Here is a 24,969-nt window from a genome sequence, read left to right on the forward strand (position 1 = left end):
TTATTGAACGAACTAGTTATATTTTTTATATAGAAAAAAATAGCTGAAATACTTTCAAATCCCTTTTGTTACAAAATTTCTATTCCCTATTTTTGTGAAAATATATCGAATAAAATATTTAAATTATCTGTTTTGGCATTTTCATTTTGATTTTTAAATTGAACATGTTTTATTCATTTTTCTTAGAGAAACTAAGACCACCATTAGTGGAGTTATCCACCATAGTTACTCTCATATTAATTAAGTATATAATTAATACTAAATTAAGTAAAGTAATTCTAAGAGAAACTTAAGCAAAATCACTTAGAGAACCCAAAATAAGGTTGCTCAAACATTTAAATAATAATTTTTTAATTTATGTTTATTAATTATCAAACTTTAATTATATAAAATGACAAAACAATTATTAAAAAATTTTATATTACATAAAATAGAAAACAATTAAATTTTACAAACTTTAGAATATTAAACATATTTTACAAAATTCGGAATAGTAAACATAATTTATAAAATTCGAAATACTAAACATATTAAACAAAATTCGGAATAAGATTTATTGTGCGGTTGCCCCAAATTTTTGCCAGATATGTTCAATCAAGTCTTTCTCCAAACGATCATGCATTTGTGTATCATGAAGGTCATTCCGAATGCCCATCATATTATTTATAGTTGTTGGCATATCTGTAGAATACGATAAATCGACTCGGGAAATTTCGTTTCCTTCTCCGTAATAGAATTCTGTTGGATAGTAGAAATTGTATTCATGTCGTTCGTCTTCCACTATCATGTTATGAAGGATGATACATGCTCTCATTATTTTCCCTATTTTTCCTTTATCCCAAAAAAGTGTGGGATTCTTCACGATTGCAAATCGAGCTTGCAAGACTCCAAATGCACGCTCTACATCTTTACGACATGCTTCTTAATTTTGAGCAAAGAGTTTTGCTTTTCGACCACGTGGAAGTGTAATGGATTGGATGAAAGTTGTCCATTTGGGATAAGATACCGTCAGTTAGGTAGTACGCCATTTTGTATTGCCTTCCATTGACAACGTATGTAACTCTCGAAGCTCGGCCCTCTAGGATATCATCAAACACCAGTGAGCGGTCCAAAACATTGATATCATTTAACGTACCTGGTGGTCCGAAAAATGCGTGCCAAATCCATAAATCTTGTGAAGCCACAGCCTCTAGTACGATTGTCGGTTTTCCAGATCCACGTGAATATTGTCCTTTCCATGCAGTGGGACAATTCTTCCACTCCCAATGCATACAATCTATGCTCCCTACCATTCCGGGGAAACCCTGTTGTTCTCCAATATTCATCAATCATTGGAGGTCTTCAGCTGTAGGTCTTCTGAGATACTCGTCTCCAAACAGATTTATAACTCCCTCAACAAAATGTAGAAGGCATTTGTGGGCGGTTGTTTCAGTGAGTCGTAAATATTCATCCACCGCATCTGCTGAACATCCGTACGCCATGATACGAATAGCCGACATACATTTTTGAAGTGCAGAAAGGCCGAGCCTTCCAGTAGCATCTCGCCTTTTTCTGAAGTATGGGACTCCATTCTCAATAGCATTAACAATACGAATAAACAATGGTTTGTTCATTCTAAAACGACGACGGAACATAGCTTGAGTGTAAGTCGGATTATCACTAAAATAATCATTCCATAGCCGAGCGTGACCTTCTTCGTGGTCTCTATTAATGTGGACTCTTCGGATAATTGGAGCTGATGGTACATCTGGGTGAGTGTAGTTGTATTGGATATCCTCCACTATACTATCAACTTCATCCTCTACAATATCATCAACTTCTTGATCGGAACTCCAATTAGACATCTTTTGACAATTTGGGTTTAGTAGAAGGCTTATGGGAAGTTTAATTTATTTTGTAATGGAGAAGGATTTTTCTTTAGTATAGGAGGAGAAGTGAAGATAGGAGGAAAGAGAGTTTGTTTGCGGGTGTAATGGAGTAAATGTTGTTGCGAATGAAGAAGAAAAAGTTGTCCAATATATAGACTTAACACTAGAGACACAAGCAAACAAACTACTTTAGTGGGTGTACATACAACCCTTACAAAAGGCAAAGTCGTGACTGTCCTTGCAAAACAAATAAAACTGTGACTGTCCTTGCCAAACAAATACAACTAAATCATACAAACATCAAAAGCCATACAATCCTTACAAACATCATAAGCCATTTAGACATAACCCTTCACATTAACAAAACATCCCAAATCTGTGACATGTTCCACAACAAGACAGCTTCTTCTCTTCACGTGACTGTCCACAGCTACATTTGATGACCCGAAACCTGAAACAAAAGAATACAAGTAGAGTTAAGCACAACAAAACGTACTAACATGAGAGACATAGAATGGTGACAACATGAGAAAGACACACAAGAGTTAAACATAACAAATGAAAAGAATTGAAACCTAAATGTTTGTCAACATTTGATCTACTAGTTTGTCTCTAAGTAGCACTTCAGCTGGTGTTAGTTCACTCTTGTTAAGCAGGCTGTCTAGCAATCTTATCTTGTCGTGCCTCTCTTTAGCCGCTTGTTCTTGATCCTTCATTGCAATGATCTTATCTAACTTACGGACAGAACCATCCTCAACATCAATACTAACAATCGGTTTCTTCCCTTTGTTCTTAGTAGCTTTAACCCCCGGAGGCCTCTTCTCAGATCCATCATTGCACGTAGTAGTAGTCTCAGATGCAAGCTTAGTCCGCTTGTGGTTACATTCTTCTGTGATCCATTTCTGATCGTGCTTCAGCTCCCTCCACCAATGTCCAAGCATAAATGGCTTCTTCATGTCGTTATTGTAAAGCTCATACGCCATTCTCATCACGTCATCTTCTGATTCTCTACTTTTCCTTCTTGCACTTGCTTGTGCGTAACATCCCACAAACTTGTTGACTTGGTGGTTTATCTTGTTCCACCTAGCCTTACATTGTGAAGGCCCTCTTGCGTTTGAACCGGCTGATCCATCATTTGCTTTGTAATAGTCTGCAACTCTCTTCCAGAAACTTGTTAACCGCTGCTCATTACTTACAACTGGATCCTTGCTTGTGTTCAACCAAGCACTTATGAGGTTGAAATCTTCCTTTGCACTCCACCGCTTCCTACTTCCTCTGCCGCCGTTTTCTTCAGTCTCTTCAACTGTAACCTCTATACAGTCTTCAGTTTCGGATGTTGGGCTAAAGTTAAGAGGCTGAGAAGAGAATGTTGAGCTAAAATGAGGGGGCTGAGAAGAGAATGTTGAGGTAAAGTGGGGTGGCTGAGAAGAGAATGGGTTGCTAAATTGAATAGGCTGAGAGGATTTAGCAGAATGTGGAGGGTTAGGATTATCTGAAACGTTGGGATCTATTTGAGAATTCAAAAGATCAACATAATTTTCTGATGACAAACGAGAGGGTTTATATTGAACTCAAGGTTAGGTTAGCTTTTTAACTGAAGATTAGATAAAAAAAGTAAAGTTTAATTGAGGTAAAAGGCTAATGAGTGTTTAGTTGACAAGAGATATACTTTTCAGTATATCTCTATGAGTAGACAACTGAATAACTTTTCAGTAAATCTACTTGTGTACAAATTTTCCAAAAGGTGATGTTTAAAGTCAATACTAAATTCAAATTCAATCATGTTTCTCAATAAACCAGTGTAATTATGCTTTTTATTCAAACTAGAAACAAATTTCACCTTCCAAAATAATTGTGCGAAAGAACAACAATCGGGTTCCCAAAATATTTTAAAACACTTGAGCAAAAAAAGAAAACAGGACACGGCAAAACATCCCAAATCATACCTTTAGCACAATTATTTATAAAAAACATCAAACTAGAACAAGAACTCACAGTTTTATCAAAACAGAACAAGAACAGTTAATATGTAAACCGAACTAGAACAAGAACAACAAAACCAACTCATTCATCCCAATCACATCTCAGAAAAAAACTAACAACAACATATGAGAGTTATAGGACCATACCTTATCAATTTTGACTATCCAACCGGTAAAACACTTCATGAACACCACTCTTCATCATTTAACCTCTATATCCAGTTCATGAGAACCTCGCAGAAAACAAGACAATCTTGTTAAACATCAAACTACACTTACACTCTACCAATAAAAAGACACACGGGTAACAGAAACACAAAACACAAAACAAGAACATACAAAGCTATAACACAAAAGCTATAACACAAAACAAGAACATAATAAGCCACTCATTCATAAAAAGCTATCAGACAATAATCATTAATTAAACTGAAACCCTAAATCATACAAACATATTTCAAAACCAAGATTAACATCAAATTAATCTCACGCTCGATGCCTAATAAGTCAAATCGACAACAAAGATGAACAATTCTAACAAGCAATCGAATTACTATGAAACCCTAACAATTCAAGATCACCGGAGATGAATTACAAAAACACAAAAAACATAGATCAGAAGACGAACTGTATCTCTCCAATTTGTTAGACGGTGGACCTCGCCGGACATCCGTCGTTGTCCCACCACTCCTCCGCCATCGTTGTCCCACCACTATGGAACCTTCGCCGTCGCCAAATCGTGAGAACCGAAGTGACAAACCCTAATAGGCTGGGTTACGCCAATACAGTCTCCAATCACCCTCCGTTTATCCCAAAAACCATCGAGATTAGCTGGATAAATCAACGATTTGATGTTAATCGGTTGATTTTTCCGGTGGAGAAGAATCGTGATTTATCCCCCACGAACGAGAGAGAAGAAAAAGAAGAGAGATGTCGAGAAAGAATGAAAAAATATGAGAAAAAGAAATTAACTTTTATATTTATCAGTTCACCAATCACTAAATGACACGTATCGTTGCTCAAGGGATTACTCCCAAACCTTCCCATAGAACCGATACTCGGCGTATTGGACTCAAATATTGGTTTTATAATATAATTTTAGGCCCCAAAATTAAGAGTAACCCATTAAATTACTGGAGTAATGATGCTGTAACAATTCCTTTTTTTTTTTTGTTCTCTCTCTCATCACATACTCTGTTTGACCAACTAATTCAATAAAAGCAATTGGATATTTTAACACAAAAATATATTATTCAACGACAAATGATTGTATTCACCAAAACAAAATAACGACAAATGATTGTTTTTTAATTTGGGCAAAACGACAAAATGATTTATATCTCGTATTAATGTTCTACCATTCAAGATTCATTAAAATTGAATTATAATTATATCTATTATCCAATTAATAATATAAAAACCTTAATAATAAAAGTAGTAAAATACATTATAGCATGTGTTAGTGATCATAGAGAATTTAAAAGTTTCGGGATATATGTTTAGTAATTTTTTTTTTTGGTCAAAATATGTTTAGTAATTATGTGGATTAGCCCGTATAAAGTTAAACTCTCTCAGGCACTTCTAACAAAGTTCTATTTATCAAGTTATTATCCAGATTTCACATATTTTTTGTTAACATAAGTGTTTTGTCTAATAGTATTTACCCTCATTATGGTAAACAACATCGAAAAAGACCTATAAATGAAACTCACCAAAGCAGATCTTACTACTCTTCTTCTATGCTGCTTTTTGGTATGTCTTCCTAAGCATTTTTCCTAAGTTCTATGGAACAAGTTATTATCCAAATTACATTCTGGACATTTATTTTAACAAAAAGTAGGTGAGATCTGGATAATAGTTTGTTCCATGCAGATTCGGTAGAAGTGATTGGAAATTTTTGAAAACTTTGTAACAATTATTATCTAGATTTCATCATATTCAATACTGCTGCAGACTGCAGAGATATGATTTTCTGCGCAGATCCATCTGAAAGTACAATGAGAAAACATAGACTAAACCATGAAAAAAATAATAATCTAATGGAGAACACCGGCTACAAGTATCTTAGCAGCTTCAATAGCAACTGCTCCCCGAAACACCACTAGTGAAAACATAGTGTTTGATAAGGATCACCTCGCTAGTCCAGCTCAAACTGCTGATCCTGTAGTCACTACAAAGAAAACAAGTGAGCCTAGTAAAAGAGGTAGAGGGTGACACAAAAATATATTATTCAATGACAAAATGATGTAGATCTTTGTATTAATGTTCTACCATTCAAGATTTATTAAATATGAATTATAGTTATATCTATTATCCATTATCCGATTAGTAATTTAAAAAACCTTAATCTATAATATTATTTTTGAAGTACATTTTGTGTTATGTCCTTAAAGTTTTGGTTATTTAATTTGTTTTATTTACAACATTAACCCCTAATTATTTTCCTAAAATAACAATTCCTAGTAACTCATTTAATGGAACTATTTAAATCGACATAATTTGATACATTTATTGCCATAAATAGCTTGACAACATCTATACATTTCGATTTTGTCAAAAACAACTCTACACATTAAATTTCTAATCCCATAAAAATCTTCAAACCTATTTTAATAGATCTTTAGAGACTGTATGATCTCTTAAATTTAAATGACACAACCGAGTTTGAGTAACAAATGATTACAATCATAATAATTATTATAATGTTAATAAAGTTCATAAAAACGAGAACCCAACTTTAGAAACTCAATAATCGGGTATATTTAACTTTAGCATCAAGAAAAATATTTAATATAATATATACCGTGTTAAGAAACTGAATATTAGTATGCGATAATGTTATCAACTCAAATAGGAAAACACTAAAATCTCTCTTTTATTGCTACGGATCGTAAACTCCTTGCTCATCAAGAATTTTCCATATATAAATATCAACTTCACAAACAAAACACAACACACAACCAAAACCACTAATATGACGGTTTTGAAACACGGGTTAAACCACTAATATGACGGTTTGTTATATAGCGGGACATGTTATTAACATGACGATTTGAATTAACATTAGTATAAATATAAAATATTATTAATTCGGTTTTGAAACACGGGTTAAATCTTCCTTTAATTATTTGGTCAATACCACTAATATAAGAATAATAGACATATTAAATCAAGGTAATTTAACTAAAATTTTGTAAAACAATTAAATCATTGGTAAAATTGTGACTTAATCCGAAAATAGCTTATAAATTACATATTTATGTATTTATTTCCCTTATTATTGTTCTAATAATTGACAATCCAAACAAAATTATTATTTAATTAAACAAAACAAACTAAATATAAAAAAACAAAAAATTAAAATATTTTTATTTTTAAAAAAATTGTCTTGCGGTGTATCACGAATTAAAATCTTGTAAAAATAGTAAAGTACATAATCGATGGTATATATATGGTAATGATCCAAGGAATTTTAAAATTCCACAATTTTCCTGATTTTAATTGACAAAAAAATAAAAAAATCTTTACAATACAGTAACATATTTCAGATGATTTTTTAGAAAAAAAAAAAAGAAAAAGAAGAAAAAAACGATTAACAAAACTTTTTAATATATAAGAAATTAGTACTCCAAAGTCCACAAAACCTGAAAAATGACAAATATATATATATATATATATATATAAAGGGCCTGAAATAAATGAAAATAGAATGCCAAATCTATTAATTACTCCCTTTGTCCCACGAAAATTGATGTTTAGAATTTTTTACACATTTTAAGAAAACAATGATTATTGAATTTAAATATATATTTTTCTTTGACTAAAGAGATATTATTTAATTTTAAACTAATAACAATTTAAAATTTTAAATATTTTTAATAATTAGTTATTGAAATTTACAAAATATTAATCTTTATTGGATAAAAAATATATCAAAACATCAATTTTTGTGGGATAGAGGGATTTGTGGGATAGAGGGAGCAGCAGTTGAGAAGAGAAGAAAGAGAGCGTTATTGGTTCGATAAAGACAGATAATTTGACTTTCCCGATTTATTTGGTGGCCGCCTTACCCCTTTTTTTTTTTTTTTTTTTAATTATTCCCTTTCGATTTCATCATCATCCCCTTGTTCTTCTTTCTTCTTCTTCATCCTTGTTGATTTCGCCATCCATCTCATCGCAATAATAAAACTCTCTCTAGATTCTTGCAAAAATCATGGAGGATCATCATCATTATCAATGGAAGAAGGATTATTTGGTCTGATAAAAGAGACCGAGAAGGATAATCACGACGGAGGGAGGGGGTGGAGAGATCGGAGAAATGAAGGGGATGATTCCTTCCGCCGCGAAACTCCGTTTCCGATCTTCTTCAATCGATTCGTATTGCTTCGCTCATGAGGCTTTCTCCGATTGTATCATCATCATCTCCGTCTTCTCCGTCCATTTCTTATAGCCCATTTTTTTCTTCTTCCTGTAATAATAATAATCTCCCTTCCTCGATCTTTTGCTTCCTTTCAATTTCACCATTGTAATCTCACCTCAAAACCTCCTCTCCGCTCCCTACTTTTGTTCAATTGGTTTGTTTGTTTTGTTTGTGCATACACATACATATATGGCTTCTGGTTCTGGATTTTTAGGTCAGATATCGTCCATGGAAGAGGCTGATTTCGCCGAGAAAGATCCTTCTGGCCGTTACATCAGGGTACCTCACCTTTTTTTTTTTTTTTTTTTTTTTTTTTTTTTATCCTCTCTGATTCTCTATGAAACTTCGTTTGATTCATGTGTACAAATTTGCATTCAATCTAATTTTTTTGAATTATGAGGAAAATGATCAGAACGTTTTGACCTAGTTTGAATGACTTCTCTTTGAATTAGCTAATAGCAATGTGTGTTTCGTTTACTGATATATTGCGTTTCAACTTTTAATCTGTGTTACACATACATTTTGGAACAATCAACTTTAAGTATCATGTTGCATTGTTGTTTTGTATAGTATATATGGTGGAAAAACAAAAGAGTGATTCATCTATTCGTTTTTTTTTTTTGTTTCCATTCTTCAGTATGATGATGTCCTGGGGAGGGGAGCTTTCAAGACTGTGTATGGTTCCTACACCCTATGCTTTTGTGTTTTTTGTTCCAAAGGAAAACTTGTTTGTTAACTCCCCCATCCATATATATATATATATATACCAGATATAAGGCGTTTGACGAAGTAGACGGGATTGAAGTTGCTTGGAACCTAGTTAGCATTGAGGATGTAATGCAGATGCCTGGTCAACTTGAAAGGCTCTATTCTGAAGTTCATCTACTAAAAGCTCTTAAACATGAAAACATCATCAAACTCTTCTACTCTTGGGTTGACGAAAAGAACAAGACTATTAACATGATCACTGAGCTTTTCACCTCTGGTAGTCTCCGGCTGTAAGTATCTATCTCCTCCTCACTTTCTCTTCTCTTATTATGATCCTTCGCTTTTTTGTTTTCTTCTCATTACCATTTCTTTCGATGCGCCAAGATACCGTAAGAAGCATAGGAAGGTCGATCCCAAGGCCATCAAGAACTGGGCAAGGCAGATTCTTAAAGGCTTGAACTATTTGCATTCTCAGACTCCTCCTGTTATTCACCGGGATCTTAAGTGTGACAATATATTTGTCAATGGAAATACTGGAGAGGTCAAAATTGGAGATCTCGGACTCGCAACTGTTCTGCAGCAACCCACTGCACGAAGTGTGATAGGTAGTAATACACCAAAAAAATATATATCCTCCTTCCTAGACCCTTGAAAATCTACTGTAGCTGAAATTTTTTGAGCGTATTCAGGTACTCCTGAATTCATGGCTCCTGAGCTGTATGAAGAGGAATACAATGAGCTTGTGGACATCTATTCTTTTGGCATGTGTATGTTGGAGATGGTAACCTGTGAATATCCATACAACGAGTGCAGAAACCAGGCTCAAATTTATAAGAAGGTCACCTCGGTAAGTCTTCCACGATCTTGACTTTTCATCACAATTATTTGTTGAAGCTGGGCTCCCCTTTGATGAAACTTTGCATTTGCAGGGTATAAAGCCGCAATCTCTCAACAAAGTTGATGATCCTCAAGTTAGGCAATTTATAGAGAAATGTCTTCTTCCTGCCTCTTTAAGACCAACTGCTCTAGATCTCTCCAAGGACCCGTTTCTTGCAAGAGATGGGTGCAAGGACTCTGCTCTTCTTGCTTCATCAAGCACAGCATCTAAACCTGTGAGACCACCACAGCATGAACATCTTCCCATGGATGTGGATCATAACGAGAATAGGAGTGTCTCCAGTGGCTCCTCTCGTAAAAGCAATGAAGACTACTCATGGTGCCAAACCATTGAACTTCAGAGGTTTGCAGAGGATAAGGAGTTCAGGTTGAGAGGAGAGAGGAGTGATGATGTCACGGCAGCAATGCTTCTGCGTATTGCTGGCTCATCTGGTTCGTTTGCTATAACAAATACCTTCTATCCAGACTCAGTCTTGTCACAGTTTTCATTTGCTGAATCAATTGAATGTCCTAATACAGGTAAATGTAGAATCGTACACTTTGCATTCTATCTGCATTCAGACACAGCTAAGGCAATCGCTGAGGAAATGGTTGAGGAACTGCATCTAACAAGCGAAGAAGTTGTTGTAATTGCTGACATGATAGATGACTTGATGATGCAACTTAACTCTGACCGAACCTCGTCGCATCATGATCAAAACTCTCCACATGTAGCCATTGACGATCATGAAGCAGCAAATCAGCAAACTGTGAACTCGAAAGATGAAGAAGCTGCAGGACAATCAATGAAGTCAGACATATCCGCAGACTATTACTTACCCTTCTCTTCAAACGACGCAAACGCTGCCATGGAGGCTGGTCGAGATGCAGAGTCGATGAACTCGTTTCTGGATTCTTGCTCAATGATGTCAACCATCTACAATCTTTCCATTTCAGACAATGACTACCCAGAAGACCTCAAGACTGAACTGAACTTGATCGAGTCACAGTTTAATCAATCCTTCCAAGATCTACTGAAACTGAAAGAGGATGCTATAGAGAACGCAAAGCGGAAATGGATTACGAAAAAGCAAAAAGCTGTGATCATCTCCTGATTTTGATATTTACTCTTCTTTTGGTGTCTTCTCTTCCCCTGAGATTAGTGTTACATTACATTTGGTGTTTGGATATATTTGATTTGATGTAAAGAATTTTTTTTACTTGACAAACTAAAAAAAAAAAAAAAAAAAAAAAACTGTTAAAGAAGCTAACATTTATTTAAAAGGTAGACAGATTTTGCACATAATTGTTCCAGAGATTAGATGCGATCTCATCTCTTAGCCTTAAACTATCTCCAACTTCGTCTGGTGGAAACCCATGTTCATGCCCCTCTTCTAAAGCCGCCACTCCTCTATCTCCTCCTGCTTCCGGCATAGTCTCTTCTTCAAACATTCTAAACACCATATTCATCTGGTTTCTCCAAGCGGACGTAGTTGTGCAGTGCACAAGCCGCAATCACTAGCTTCACTTGTGTTTGCAGAGGATACGGTGGAGCTGATGTCAGAATCGGAAACCGTTCTTTCAAAGCTCCAAAAGTCCTGCGAATAGCTCGATGCAACAACTTGTGTCGCTCATTGAACATTTCCTTTGCTTCTTCTTCTCCTGAGTTGGTTGAAACACCGTGATACGGCGCGAGAAAGCCAGGAAGATTCGGGTACTTGTGATCTACAATGTAGTATTTGCCTTGAGGGACTCCTAACTTGTTACGCCGAGACAAAGCTGCAGTGAGAACTTGTTGATCAGAAGCTGAACCTTCCCAACCAGCTAACACGTAACGGAACCTAAGATCGAAGGAAGAGGCTGCAAGAACGTTTTGGGTAAGAAGTCCATTGCAGTTCCGAAACGGACCTTGCTCGTCGACTCCAACCATAACAGGTATATGAAAGCTATCAACAACGCCAACACAGTCTTTGAAATAAGGATAGAATCTAGGATCATCATCCTCTAAGGTATCAGAATCCGGATTGGATTGAAACAAATCAACGGAGATTGCAATAACTGCATTCAGAACATTGTTGAAGTGGCGGCTGATGGTTTCACCAGAGTAACAGAAGAGTTCTTGAACAGCTCGAGTTCGAAGATTATGACCAATGATGAACAGAAAGATTGTTAACTGTTCCTCGATCTTGATACGGTTAGTGTGACGCAATAAGCCTCTGGTCTGAAAGAGATCACAGACCTTATAGAAGACAGGCTTGTCCATTCGGAAATTATCAAAACATTGTTCGTTTGGACCATTGAGGATTTGGTATACGAACTTGTTACCATCGGGGATTGGAGTAAACAGCTTCTTCTTTGTCTCCTTCGCCTGAGATCGCCATAGATGCTTCTTTAGCGACGCAGCTAAACAATCTCGATCTCGGAACTATCTGAAAGCGATGATAAGAGAGAGAATAAAAATGTTCGACGATATGTCCTTTTTTTTTTTTTTTGGGGGGGGGGGGGGGGTAAATATCAATTTATAAACTGATTTATAAACTGATAAATATCAATTTATAAACTGATTTTCTTTTTCTTTGGTCAAATAAACTTTTTTTTTCCTACAAATTATGAAACTTAAATATTCAAATGTTTTTTTGACGAAAGTTAATATATTTTGTAATTAAAACTAGGTTTGGACCGGCACGTACGTGCGGGGTCATATTTATCAATATAATTCAAATTTAAATTGGTTTAGTTTTAGTAAATTTGCGAATATTTGAAATAGTTATGATTTCACTACAAAGTTTTAATCCAAGTATGCCCGGATCAAACTTGAACCAAATTAGTAACTGTTAGATTTTTATTAAACCCGTATACTATTAAATCAAATAAAAAATAACAAAAAATCAAACTTTTCAAATGGGATAACCTAAATAATCAAGCTGTGCAAACACACCTCGATAGGTATATCCCGCAACAAATTTAATATTTTTTTGACCCATATAAAACCCGTTTCGTGAAACCCACATGAGTAATGTGGGACACACCTATAGATGTGTGTTTGCCCAACTTGATAATTTAGGGTATTCCATATATTTTTTTCCTAATTTATATAAAATATTTAAAGGGATTGGGTAAGAGATTCAAACGTCGTATTTCCATTTGGATATCATCATAAAGTAGATATTTACCCTTTTCCAAGTTGACACTTAATCAAATTAGTTAGGTTTTGAGAACTGAATATAGTTAAAAAAAAAACACATTCGGGAGATTCTTGATGTAGGACATTTTCGATATAAGACAAACTTTTATTCCCGATTGGAAAAGGATGGAACAGAAGCAAAAATTACCGAAGTCCCGCATTTTGCAAAAACACAAAGATAAATTATAGTATATTTATATATTATATAATATAATAAAAATATTACAAAATTAATTGAATTTTTTATTCTTGTTATTTTATGTATGGTTCATCTATATTGGAGCACACTTTAATTTTAATGTCTTTAATTGTTATTTTGAACATTGTTAGGCTATATAATTTGGACAAAAAAAAACATGTTACATATAAGAATGTAAGCAATAATTTATGGTAAGTCTAATATGTTAATTTATAGTTATTAATTTATCAAATTATAAGCTGATCCATAAAAACAATTTGGGACCAAGAAAAATAATATTGTTTATCGATTATTAATTTTTTTTTTAGAAAGATTCATTTATATGGTTTTAAAATGTTGAATAAATTCATAGATAAGTTTAAAAATAAAACATTGATCCTTTTCAGAAAACTGTTTGGCAAATTTGTCAATTATCATCACACAATTTATTATAAATTTCCAAATTATAAATTACGGGGTGGACATTATTATGAAAAAACCAAATGACTTAAAACAAAAAAAAAGGAGCAATGACAATGTTGAGTAGTAAAAGGGACAAAAAAAAATGGAAAATAGATGGCTAACTACATGAAGTATAGGTGAATACATGGTCACACATACTAATTATATTATTGTATACTAAACTACACGAAGTATATGTATTACATGGTCACATGCATGAACTATATAACGTCATGTGTTCAACACCATAGACATACAATCTGGTATACTGATTGATTAATTCCGGTGAAGACTGGTGTTGACTCCGACATTGACCAAAAAAATATTAAATCATTTATGGTTTTTATTAATTAAAAAATATTCTATTCAATATCTAATTATTTTTATATATTTCCAAAATATATTTTAAATGTAAACTAGAGAACCCAAACCTTAAAAAAATTATAAGAGTTTTGGTTGAATTTGGAGTGTTTAGACAACACTTATACCCATTTTGTCCCGAAACAGGCTAAAACCGAGAAAAAATTGATTCGAAGCAGTAAACAGCTTTCTTTTGTGTGTGACAATCCAATGCATTTGACTAATTTTAAGAATTCGGGATGAATTTGGAGTGTTTAGACAACCCTTATACCCATTTTGTCCCGAAACAGGCTAAAACCGAGAAAACATTGATTCGAAGCAGTAAACAGCTTTGTTACTGTTTCTAGGGTCAGAATGTGTAACAATCCAATGCATTTGACTAATTATAAGAGTTCGGGATGAATTTGGAGTGTTTAGACAACACTTATAACCATTTTGTCCTTGAACAGGCTAAAAAAGAGAAAACAGGCCAAAACCAAGAAAACATTGATTCGAAGCAGTAAATAGCTTTGTTTGTGTTTCTAGGGTTAAAATATGTAACAGTCCAATGCATTTGACTAATTATAAGAGTTTTGGTTGAATTTGGAGTGTTTAGACAACACTTATACCCATTTTGTCCCGAAACAGGCTAAAACCGTGAAAACATTGATTCGAAGCAGTAAACAGCTTTCTTTTGTGTGTGACAATCAGATGCATTTGACTAATTGTAAGAATTCAGGAAGAATTTTTGGAGTGTTTAGACAAGAGTTGTACCCATTTTGTCCCGAAACAGGCTAAAACCGAGAAAACATTGATTCGAAGCAGTAAAATACTTTGTTACTGTTTCTAGGTTCAGAATGTGTGACAATCCAATGCATTTGACTAATTGTAAGAGTTTGAGATGAATTTGGAGTGTTTAGACAACACTTAAACCCGTTTTATCCCAAAACAGGCTTAAACCGAGAAAACAAGCTAAAACCAAGAAAACATTGATTCAAAGAAGTAATCAGGTTTTTTACTGTTTCTAGGGTCAAAATATGTAACAATCCAATGCATTTGACTAATTATAATAGTTCGGGTTGAATTTGGAGTGTTTAGACAACACTTATACCCATTTTGTCCCAAAACAAGCTTAAAACGAGAAAAAGGCTAAAACCGAGAAAACATTGATTCGAACCAGTAAACAGCTTTGTTTGGGGTTTCTAGGATCAAAATGTGTGACAATCCAATGCATTTGACTAATTGTAAGAGTTCGGGATGAATTTGGAGTGTTTCGACAACACTTATACCCATTTTGTCCTGAAACAGGCTAAAACCGAGAAAATATTGATTCGAAGAAGTAAACAGCTTTGTTACTGTTTTGAGGGTCAGAATGTGTGACAATCCAATGCATTTGACAAAATTTAAGAGTTCGGGATGAATTTGGAGTGTTTAGATAACACTTAAACCCGTTTTATCCCAAAGCAAGCTTAAACCGAGAATACAGACTAAAACCAAGAAATCATTGTTTTGAAGTAGTAAACAGCTTTGTTACTGTTTCTAGGGTTAAAATACGTAACAATCCAACGCATTTTTGACTAATTATAAGAGTGTGGTTGAATTTGGAGTGTTTAGACAACACTTATAACCATTTTGTCCCTAAACAGGCTAAAAATGAGAAAACAGGCGAAAACCATGAAAACATTGATTCGAAGCAGTAAATAGCTTTGTTTGTGTTTATAGGGTTAAAATATGTAGCAATCCAATGTATTTGACTAATTATAAGAGTTCTGGTTGAATTTGGAGTGTTTAGACAACACTTATACCCATTTTTTCCCGAAACAAGCTAAAACTGAGAAAACATTGATTCGAAGCAGTAAACAGCTTTGTCACTGTTTCTAGGGTCAGAATGCGTGAAAATCCAATGAATTTGACTGATTGTAAGAGTTTGGGATTAATTTGGAGTGTATAGACCACTAAAACCCGATTTATCCCAAAACAGGTTTAAACCGAGAAAACAGGCTAAAACCGAGAAAACATTGTGTTGAAGCAGTAAACAGCTTTGTTACTGTTTCTATGGTCAAAATATGTAACAATCCAATGCATTTGACTAATTATAAGAGTTCGGATTGAATTTGGAGTGTTTAGACAACACCTATACCCATTTTGTCCCAAAACAAGCTTAAAAAGAGAAAACAGGCGAAAACCGAGAAAACATAGATTTGAAGCAGTAAACAGCTTTTTTGTGTTTCAAGGGTCAAAATATGTAACAATCCAATGCATTTAACAAATAATAAGGGCACATGTTGAATTTGGAGTTTTTAGACAACACTTATACCCATTTTGTCCCGAAAAAAACTAAAACCAATAAAACATTGATTTAAAGCAGTAAACAACTTTGTCACTGTTTCTAGGGTCAGAATGTGTGAAAATCCAATGCATTTGACTAATTGTAAGAGTTTGGGATGAATTTGGAGTGTTTAGACTACACTTGAACCCGTTTTATCCCAAAACAGGTTTAAACCGAGAAAACAGGATAAAACCGAGAAAACATTGTGTTGAAGCAGTAAACAGCTTTGTTACTGTTTCTATGGTCAAAATATGTAACAATCCAATGCATTTGACTAATTATATGAGTTCGGATTGAATTTGGAGTGTTTAGACAACACTTATACCCATTTTGTCCCAAAACAGGCTTAAAAAGAGAAAACAGGCGAAAACCGAGAAAACATTGATTCGAAGCAGTAAACAGTTTTTTTGTGTTTCAAGGCTCAAAATATGTAACAATCCAATGCATTTTACAAATTATAAGGGCTCGGGTTGAATTTGGAGTTTTTAGACAACACTTACACCAATTTTGTCCCAAAACAGGCTGAAGCCGAGAAAAAAATAATTCGAAGCAGTAAACAGCTTTGTTTGTGTTTCTAGGATCTAAATGTGGGAGAATCCAATGCATTTGACTAATTATAAGAGTTCGGGATGAATTTGGAGTGTTTAGACAACACTTATACCCATTTTGTCCCGAAACATGCTAAAACCGAGAAAACATTGATTCGAAGCAGTAAACAGCTTTTTTTTTGTGTGTGAAAATCCAATGCATTTGAGTAATTGTAGGAATTCAGGATGAATTTGGAGTGTTTAGACAACACTTATACCCATTTTGTCCCGAAACAGGCTAAAACCGAGAAAACATTGATTCGAAGAAGTAAACAGCTTTGTTACTGTTTCTAGGGTCAGAATGTGTGACAATCCAATGCATTTGACAAATTTTAAGAGTTCGGGATGAATTTGGAGTGTTTAGACAACACTTAAACCCATTTTATCCCAAAGCAAGCTTAAACCGAGAACACAGGCTAAAACCGAGAAATCATAGTTTTGAAGCAGTAAACAGCTTTGTTACTGTTTCTAGGGTCAAAATATGTAACAATCCAACGCATGTGACTAATTATAAGAGTTGGGTTGAATTTGGAGTGTTTAGACAACACTTATAACCATTTTGTCCCTAAACATGCTAAAAAAGAGAAAACAGGCGAAAACCAAGAAAACATTGATTCGAAGCAGTAAATAGCTTTGTTTGTGTTTCTAAGGTTAAAATATGTTGCAATCCAATGAATTTGACTAATTATAAGAGTTCAGGTTGAATTTGGAGTGTTTAGACAACACTTATACCCATTTTGTCCCGAAACAAGCTAAAACCAAGAAAACACTGTTTCAAAGCAGTAAACAGCTTTGTCACTGTTTTTAGGGTCAGAATGTGTGACAATCCAATGCATTTAACTAATTGTAAGAGTTCGGGATGAATTTGGAGTGTTTAGACAATACTTAAACCCATTTTGTCCCGAAACATGCTAAAACCGAGAAACCATTGATTTGAAGCAGTAAACAGCTTTTTTTGTGTGTGACAATCCAATGCATTTGACTAATTGTAAGAATTCGGGATGAATTTGGAGTGTTTAGACAACACTTATACCCATTTTGTCCCGAAACAGGCTAAAACCGAGAAAAAATTCATTCGAAGTAGTAAACAGCTTTTTTTTGTGTGTGACAATCCAATGCATTTGACTAATTGTAAGAATTCATGATGAATTTGGAGTGTTTAGACAACACTTATACCCATTTTGTCCCGAAACAGGCTAAAACCGAGAAAACATTGATTCGAAGAAGTAAACAGCTTTGTTACTGTTTCTAGGGTCAGAATGTGTGACAATCCAATGCATTTGACAATTTTTAAGAGTTCGGAATGAATTTGGAGTGTTTAGATAACACTTAAACCCGTTTTATCCTAAAGCAAGCTTAAACCGAGAACACAGGCTAAAACCGAGAAATCATTGTTTTGATGCAGTAAAGAGCTTTGGTACTGTTTCTAGGGTTAAAATTTTGTAACAATCCAACGCATTTGACTAATTATAAGAGTTGGGTTGAATTTGGAGTGTTTAGACAACACTTATAACCATTTTGTCCTTAAATAGGCTAAAAAAGAGAAAACAGGCGAAAACCATGAAAACATTGATTCGAAGCAGTAAATAACTTTTTTGTGTTTCTAGGGTTAAAATATGTAGCAATCCAATGTATTTGACTAATTATAAGAGTTCTGGTTGAATTTGGAGTGTTTAGACAACACTTATACCCATTTTGTCCTGAAGCACGCTAAAACCAAGAAAACATTGATTCGAAGCAGTAAACAGCTTTGTCACTGTTTCTAGGGTCAGAATGTGTGAAAATCCAATGCATTTGACTAATTGTAAGAGTTTGGGATGAATTTGGAGTGTTTAGACTACACTTAAACCCGTTTTATCCCAAACCAAGTTTAAACCGAGAAAACAGGCTAAAACTGAGAAAACATTGTGTTGAAGCAGTAAACAGCTTTGTTACTGTTTCTATGGTCAAAATATGTAACAATCCAATGCATTTGACTAATTATAAGAGTTCAGATTGAATTTGGAGTGTTTAGACAACACCTATGCCCATTTAGTCCCAAAACAGGCTTAATAAGTGAAAACAAGCGAAAACCAAGAAAACATTGATTCGAAGCAGTAAATAGCTTTGCTTGTGTTTCTAGGGTTAAAATATGTAGCAATCCAATGTATTTGACTAATTATAAGAGTTCTGGTTGAATTTGGAGTGTTTAGACAACACTTATATCTATTTTGCCCCGAAATATGCTAAAACCGAGAAAACATTGATTCGAAGCAGTAAACAGCTTTTTTTGTGTGTGACAATCCAATGCATTTGACTAATTGTAAGAATTCGGGATGCATTTGGAGTGTTTAGACAATACTTATACCCATTTTGTCCCGAAACAGGCAAAAACCGAGAAAAAATTGATTCGAAGCAGTAAACTGCTTTTTTTTTTGTGTGATTGTAACGCCCCCGAACCGTACTATGACCACGCAGGCCATGGTACAGCCACGGAACGCTACAATGGGAATTGCACCGGGTCAATCCGGTCGAGGGACGGAAGCTGCAGACTTCCCGACCGGTTCATCCTAGTACAACTCCACCCGCAGCCGAGACTACTTAGGCTTTGCAACCCTTGCGACCTGGTGCGTTGTGTCAGCCCGGACAAGGCCGAGTATCATTTGCAACTTGCCATGCCTTTGCAAAATCGAATGTATATTACTTCAATAGTTCTTTGCATTTGAAAACAAAAACATTAAAGCAATATACAAAAGATAGTCGGGTAATGTTTATAAAAACATAGGGTTTTGCAAGAAACACAAGAAAAACCCTATCCGGTACCCTAAAGCTTGCTCCGGCTCTAGACTCACTTAGGCTTCCCTGCAAGACAAAAGCAATATCATGAGTAATCTAAGATTACTCAGTGAGCCTGGGTACCCCTTTCATCCTAAACAGGATACTACTTCCCAACCCGACTACCCCAAGCAAGTTAACAAACAAGCAAGGCAAGTCATCAAGGCTACACAGCAGAAGCTATAGCGGAAGCAAAACAACAACAAGGCAAACAAGCCTACAATAACAAGTCTAAGCAACACTATGCAAGACTAAGCTATCAACATGCAAGACGAAGCTATCAACATGCAAGCCAACAACAAAACAATAACCAACAAGCGAGAAAGAAATAGAACGACACGACTCTACTCGGACGATCTAAACTCGCTAACCACAGAGAAAGACGACTAAAGGAACAAGGATCTCTTGGACACTTTAGACTCTTAACCACACCACACGAAAAGGTAAGGATAGCTAGAATAGTACAAGGGACTCTTGACATCCTAGACTCCTTCACCTAGGGCCCTTCGATAATCTGTTCCGTTCCTCCACACTACCCATGCTAAAACCTTCCCGGTAACTAGCATGAGCTCCCATGCTGAAACCACCCAGGTAACCAGCATGAGATCCACCAAAGTTACATCGTCATGTAACGGTCACGCTAATAGCTAGTTAGCCGTGACTGTGTCTCGCGTAAGTGGTTTTAAACTTCTTGCGAGACACCCACATACATACGGAACCAGAAATATCGACTACACTTCTTCTAGCTAAGACTCAAGAAACGAATTCAAGAGACTTTGCTAAAACACACTTACCACCGAAACAAGCAAGAAAGTCGAGCCATCAAGCAAGAACAATCATGCTACACAACATGCGATAAACAACAAGAACGAGAATGAAAATTCAAAGATCTTATGATTAAAATATGCATGCAAATGCTTAAAATCACTTAAGCAAATACTCAACCATCCGCATGCCAAAATGATCTGATTTAACTAAGTAAATCTCATTTAAAATGCGCATGCAACAAAATTCGGTTTTAAACTTAAAAATCATTAAGTTTACTTAGCATCAAGCTAACCTCAACCGAAAATATGCAAATAAAATTGCAAACATCCTATCTCCTTTCATGCATGCAACCGGTTTATTAAGCAGGTTATGCTAATAAAACTCGCTAAGTCACATGATGCATGAAAACCTTCTCACCAAATTTTAAGTCCACCGTTTCCTTAAAATGCAACCGGATTAACACTTAACCCATTCTTAGGTGAGATCAATGCATGTACTTACTTGCGCATGGTGATTTCATCATAAATCCTACCATGAATGCATGCAATCGATTTTAAACCGAAATGAACATGCAACTACTCTACATGCCTTACCACCAAACTCACATGCACATGGTTACCTTCTCATAAAGCCTACCATGATCCACATGCAACAGAATTAAACTAATTCTACATGCATGCATTACCGCAGCACTCACGTTCACATGGTTATCCTACCATGAACCGCATGCAACAAAATTAAACATGCATTACCGCAGCACTCACCCCTTATGCCGATGATGGAAACTCGGATTTCACTGCACCACTTGATCAGATCTCTCTTCTTAGCTCCAACCGCTAAGCACCCCTTGGTGAGGGTCATTACATTCTCCCCCCCCCTTATAAGAATTCGTCCCCGAATTCTCCAACCATCTCCTCCTTTTTTGGGGATGTTGTTACTCCTTGTCATCGGTGCCCTTATTTTGTGATCACTATCACCTTAAAATCTCCATCGAAGACAGTCTTGAAAGTATAAACTTCCTTTTTCTTCTTCTTGGTCCTTTTTCTTTTCTGCCATGGCTCCTCCATTTTATTCTTACTCCACGTACACCATTCGCTGATGCTTTTGGAAGGCTTCTTCATCTCCAGCATTCACTTACTCCTCCATAATTCTCCAAACTTTCAAGCATTAAAGGTCTCTTCTTAATGCTAATACTGGTCCGCTCCTTCGAATTCTCGAACTTAAAGCTTTTCTTTCTTCAGCATTTGTCCGCTTTCTTCTTTTGGCTCTTATATCTCTACTCCTTAGAGATCTTTGCCCTTTTTTTTTCCAATTTCTTTAGCTCCACTTAGCTTTCTCAAACTCCGCTTTTTCTGATGATTTCATCATCCTTCGGCCATACTTGGATCAATAGAAACTTTACTAGTCTCCGATGCTACTCACATCTGATCCTCCCTTGGTTGACTTCGCAAATCAACTCCTTTTTAATTCTTTTCCTCTCAAGGCTTGGGTATACCTTACACTCCTTATTCGCCATTTAGCATACGATGCTCTCTCCTTTGCCCTTACTTAGTTTAGAGAAATATTACTTTTCTCTGCCTTGGTTTAACATAGAAATGTTTTCTTCGCCATTCATTAACTTCTTGCGTTCTCTTTGTCTAATCATAGACAGCTCGCCTTTTACTCTTATTATCTCCTTGCACCCTCTTATGCATTTAGCTCTTGGAACATGCATTACTTCTGCACTTCCTTGCCTGCTCTTAGCCCCTTTTTGATTTACTTTGCCAATTTCTATTGGTTTGTAAAGCTCTTTTGCTCCTCCTATATCTTAGGATTTGCTTTAACTCCTCCAGGTTCTCAAACCGATTCCTCTTCTTCGATCAAAACCCCTCAGATTTCCTTGATCTTCTTCTCTTTATCTGATCAAGCTTCGTGGTGTCTTACGTGAATCCGCATCGATCGCGCATAAATGATGCAGGTTAATTATATGAAAATAATCAACAATGCAACCTATAAAACTCAAGCAAATCAAGCAAGTAATTAAACAAGCAACGATTAGCAAGCAACACAGAAACAACCACACAACACGGCTAAAGAACTCCAAAGGTACTTTCACAAACAAGGAAAAGATACGAGTTCTACACCACACAAAGCCGCTAACTTGAAAGGGTTCGAATCCTAGGCAACACAACAAAGGTTAGCCCTAAAGGATTACAAAAGATAAACTTTCTGACCCTTACACAATACCCAAAAGAAAACTTCCCTTTTCTTAAACCCAACCACTTCACTGGTTCCTAAGCCTGGTACACACTTCACAGGTGCACACACACAACCTAGGCGGTTCATCAGGCGACGGCTCAGCGGGAGACTCGGTTGCGGTAGAGGCGGCAGACGATGAGGTTCTAGCTGGGTTGGTCGAACTCCCTTCGATACGGTCAATTTGCTCCAACGGGTTCTCCCCCGTTCCCACATCTTGACTGGATGGGTACAAATTTTCTTGCACAACCCGATATGGACAGCCATCTGGCAAATGTCTACTTTCTCCACACACGGTACACCTACTTGGTTCTGAGAACATCGGACGATCTGGTCCAGTTCTCCAGCAATTATTGTTCAAGTGTCCTGGCTCTCCACAAGCCTCACACCTCCTCCAATATCTCATGCGGTCAGGGTTCAGACAACGATAGGAAAAGTGCCCTCACAAACCGCACCAATCACACTCAGCATTCTCCAGTGCTGTCATACGCCTCAACTCCATCCTCCAACAATTACGGGTCCAATGCCCAACTCCTTCGCACAGCTCACAGTACGGTTGGTTCCGCATATGAACTTGGTTTGGGTACGTCACTCTCTTCCGGGCAGTGGCTCTTACTCTCAGCCGGCCTCTCGGTTGAAAGGTCACTGGCCGTGCGTCTAGGTGCTCCCTCAAATGAAAGTCTCGATAAGACATCCTTTGCCTCTTTGCACTTGAGCTACTCTCTCCCGTTTCAAATCCGTTTTGTTCCCGGTTCAACCTTCTTAACTCCGCCGTCCTGGCGATCCTTCTCAAATCTGAGTCTATAGGTTCCTCCTCTCGTTCCGGCAACACCATCCTCAAAGGTATGGCACGAATGGGACTGTTGCGCCTCGGCACAATCTGATTCGGCTCCGCCATGTCTGGTACGACTTGGTCTTGTATAACATGACTTGAACTGGCTCTCGGCCTCACGTCCTCTCTAGACTCCGCGTCTACATTGACTCCTCGATCTTGACTTCTCGGTATTAGATCCTGGTCACTCCTTGATTCCACTACAAAAGTCGGAATCCCCTCATCATCACTTGATAAAATATCAATCACCTCCACAACTCTTTCTTGTCTTGCCCTTGGTTCCTCGGGCCTACGGTCACCTTGGTCTGGTCTCTCCTCTTCCTTAACCTTTGGTATGATTAGCTCACCATCTCCCTCGTCTACTTTCTCCGGCGAGTGCAACTCGTCCAACATCAGTAGAATCCTGGCAAGGGTCTCCGGTCTCTCCTCCACCGGTCGCTCAGTACTGGTACTCCCCATCTCGGGTGTTACCCCATTCCTACCAGCAGCAACATCACCTCCGGGCGTATACACGTCCGTCAAGAAATCTAGGATCCTCCCGACTGTATCCGGGTACTCCCTCATACGATCCTCCAGATTCGCGTTGTCATCTCGATCCTCCACTAGATCCAACAACAAGCTTTGTAATTTATTGGCAATCTCCACCTCTGCCTCTCCATAATCTCCAATAGGAACTGTCTCAAACTTCCCTTGTTCGTCCATTCTAACTTGAAGACGACTTGGTTCTCCAATTTCCAACACAATGGTACGATCATCCCGATCCTCTTCCACTTCTTCTAACTCCTCCGGACATTCGGACGGGTCAGTCTCCACCGATACATTATCTTCCTCCCCAAGCAAACTTCGATCTACACACCATGTGTTCGGATTGATGGGTTCATGATCACTCTCTGATTCAGTCGACAAATACCCATTGTGGTGTTCAAACCCCTCATGTCTTGGCCCCTCATCTCCCGAACCATCCCCGCGACCTGAATCACCTGAAGACATCTAAAGCCCACAAGAAACAAGGTAAGATTTTTAGCGTGGACTACGGCTTTTCTTAAGCTAGTTAAGCAAACTACCAGATAAAATTTGTGTTTCTGCGACTCATTTACTCGATAAAACATTGAAATGCACAAGTGCGCGCGAGTTCAAAAACACCGCTCTGATACCACCCGTTGTAACGCCCCCAAACCGTACTATGAACACGCAGGCCATGGTACAGCCACGGAACGCTACGATGGGAATTGCACCGGGTCAATCTGGTCGAGGGACGGAAGCTGCAGACTTCCCGACCGGTTCATCCTAGTACAACTCCACCCGCAGCCGACACTACTTAGGCTTTGCAACCCTTGCGGTCTGGTGCGTTGTGTCAGCCCGGACAAGGCCGAGTATCATTTGCAAC

At 36.7% G+C, this 24,969-nt stretch overlaps 3 protein-coding genes and 1 pseudogene across 4 annotated transcripts; 1 reads left to right on the forward strand and 3 right to left on the reverse strand.

The window, feature by feature from the left end:
* Positions 1–553: 553 nt before the first annotated feature.
* LOC147934677 (uncharacterized) lies at positions 554–1,325 on the reverse strand. Its single transcript, XM_087472736.1, has 2 exons — positions 1,007–1,325; positions 554–780 (listed from the first exon to the last, which is right to left on the reverse strand). The coding sequence occupies exons 1-2, from the start codon at positions 1,323–1,325 to the stop codon at positions 554–556; spliced, it is 546 nt and encodes a 181-aa protein (XP_087328862.1).
* Positions 1,326–1,328: 3 nt separating this feature from the next.
* Positions 1,329–1,844, reverse strand: LOC147934678 (uncharacterized). The gene has a single exon (XM_087472738.1). The coding sequence runs from the start codon at positions 1,842–1,844 to the stop codon at positions 1,329–1,331; it is 516 nt and encodes a 171-aa protein (XP_087328864.1).
* A 5,982-nt stretch (positions 1,845–7,826) lies between these two features.
* On the forward strand, positions 7,827–11,138 carry LOC147934679 (serine/threonine-protein kinase WNK8-like). The gene is made up of 8 exons (XM_087476620.1): positions 7,827–8,320; positions 8,485–8,549; positions 8,908–8,945; positions 9,041–9,268; positions 9,363–9,583; positions 9,668–9,825; positions 9,908–10,307; positions 10,395–11,138. The coding sequence occupies exons 1-8, from the start codon at positions 8,242–8,244 to the stop codon at positions 10,967–10,969; spliced, it is 1,764 nt and encodes a 587-aa protein (XP_087332746.1). The 5' UTR covers positions 7,827–8,241; the 3' UTR covers positions 10,970–11,138.
* Positions 11,111–12,325, reverse strand: LOC147934680 (uncharacterized; annotated as a pseudogene). Its single transcript, XR_015573179.1, has one exon. The product of XR_015573179.1 is annotated as an uncharacterized LOC147934680 (transcript).
* Between the last annotated feature and the right edge of the window lie 12,644 nt (positions 12,326–24,969).

This window comes from Camelina sativa, chromosome 11 (genome assembly GCF_030686135.1).
Source record: "Camelina sativa cultivar CO46 ecotype springtype chromosome 11, ASM3068613v1".
NCBI lineage: Eukaryota > Viridiplantae > Streptophyta > Magnoliopsida > Brassicales > Brassicaceae > Camelina > Camelina sativa.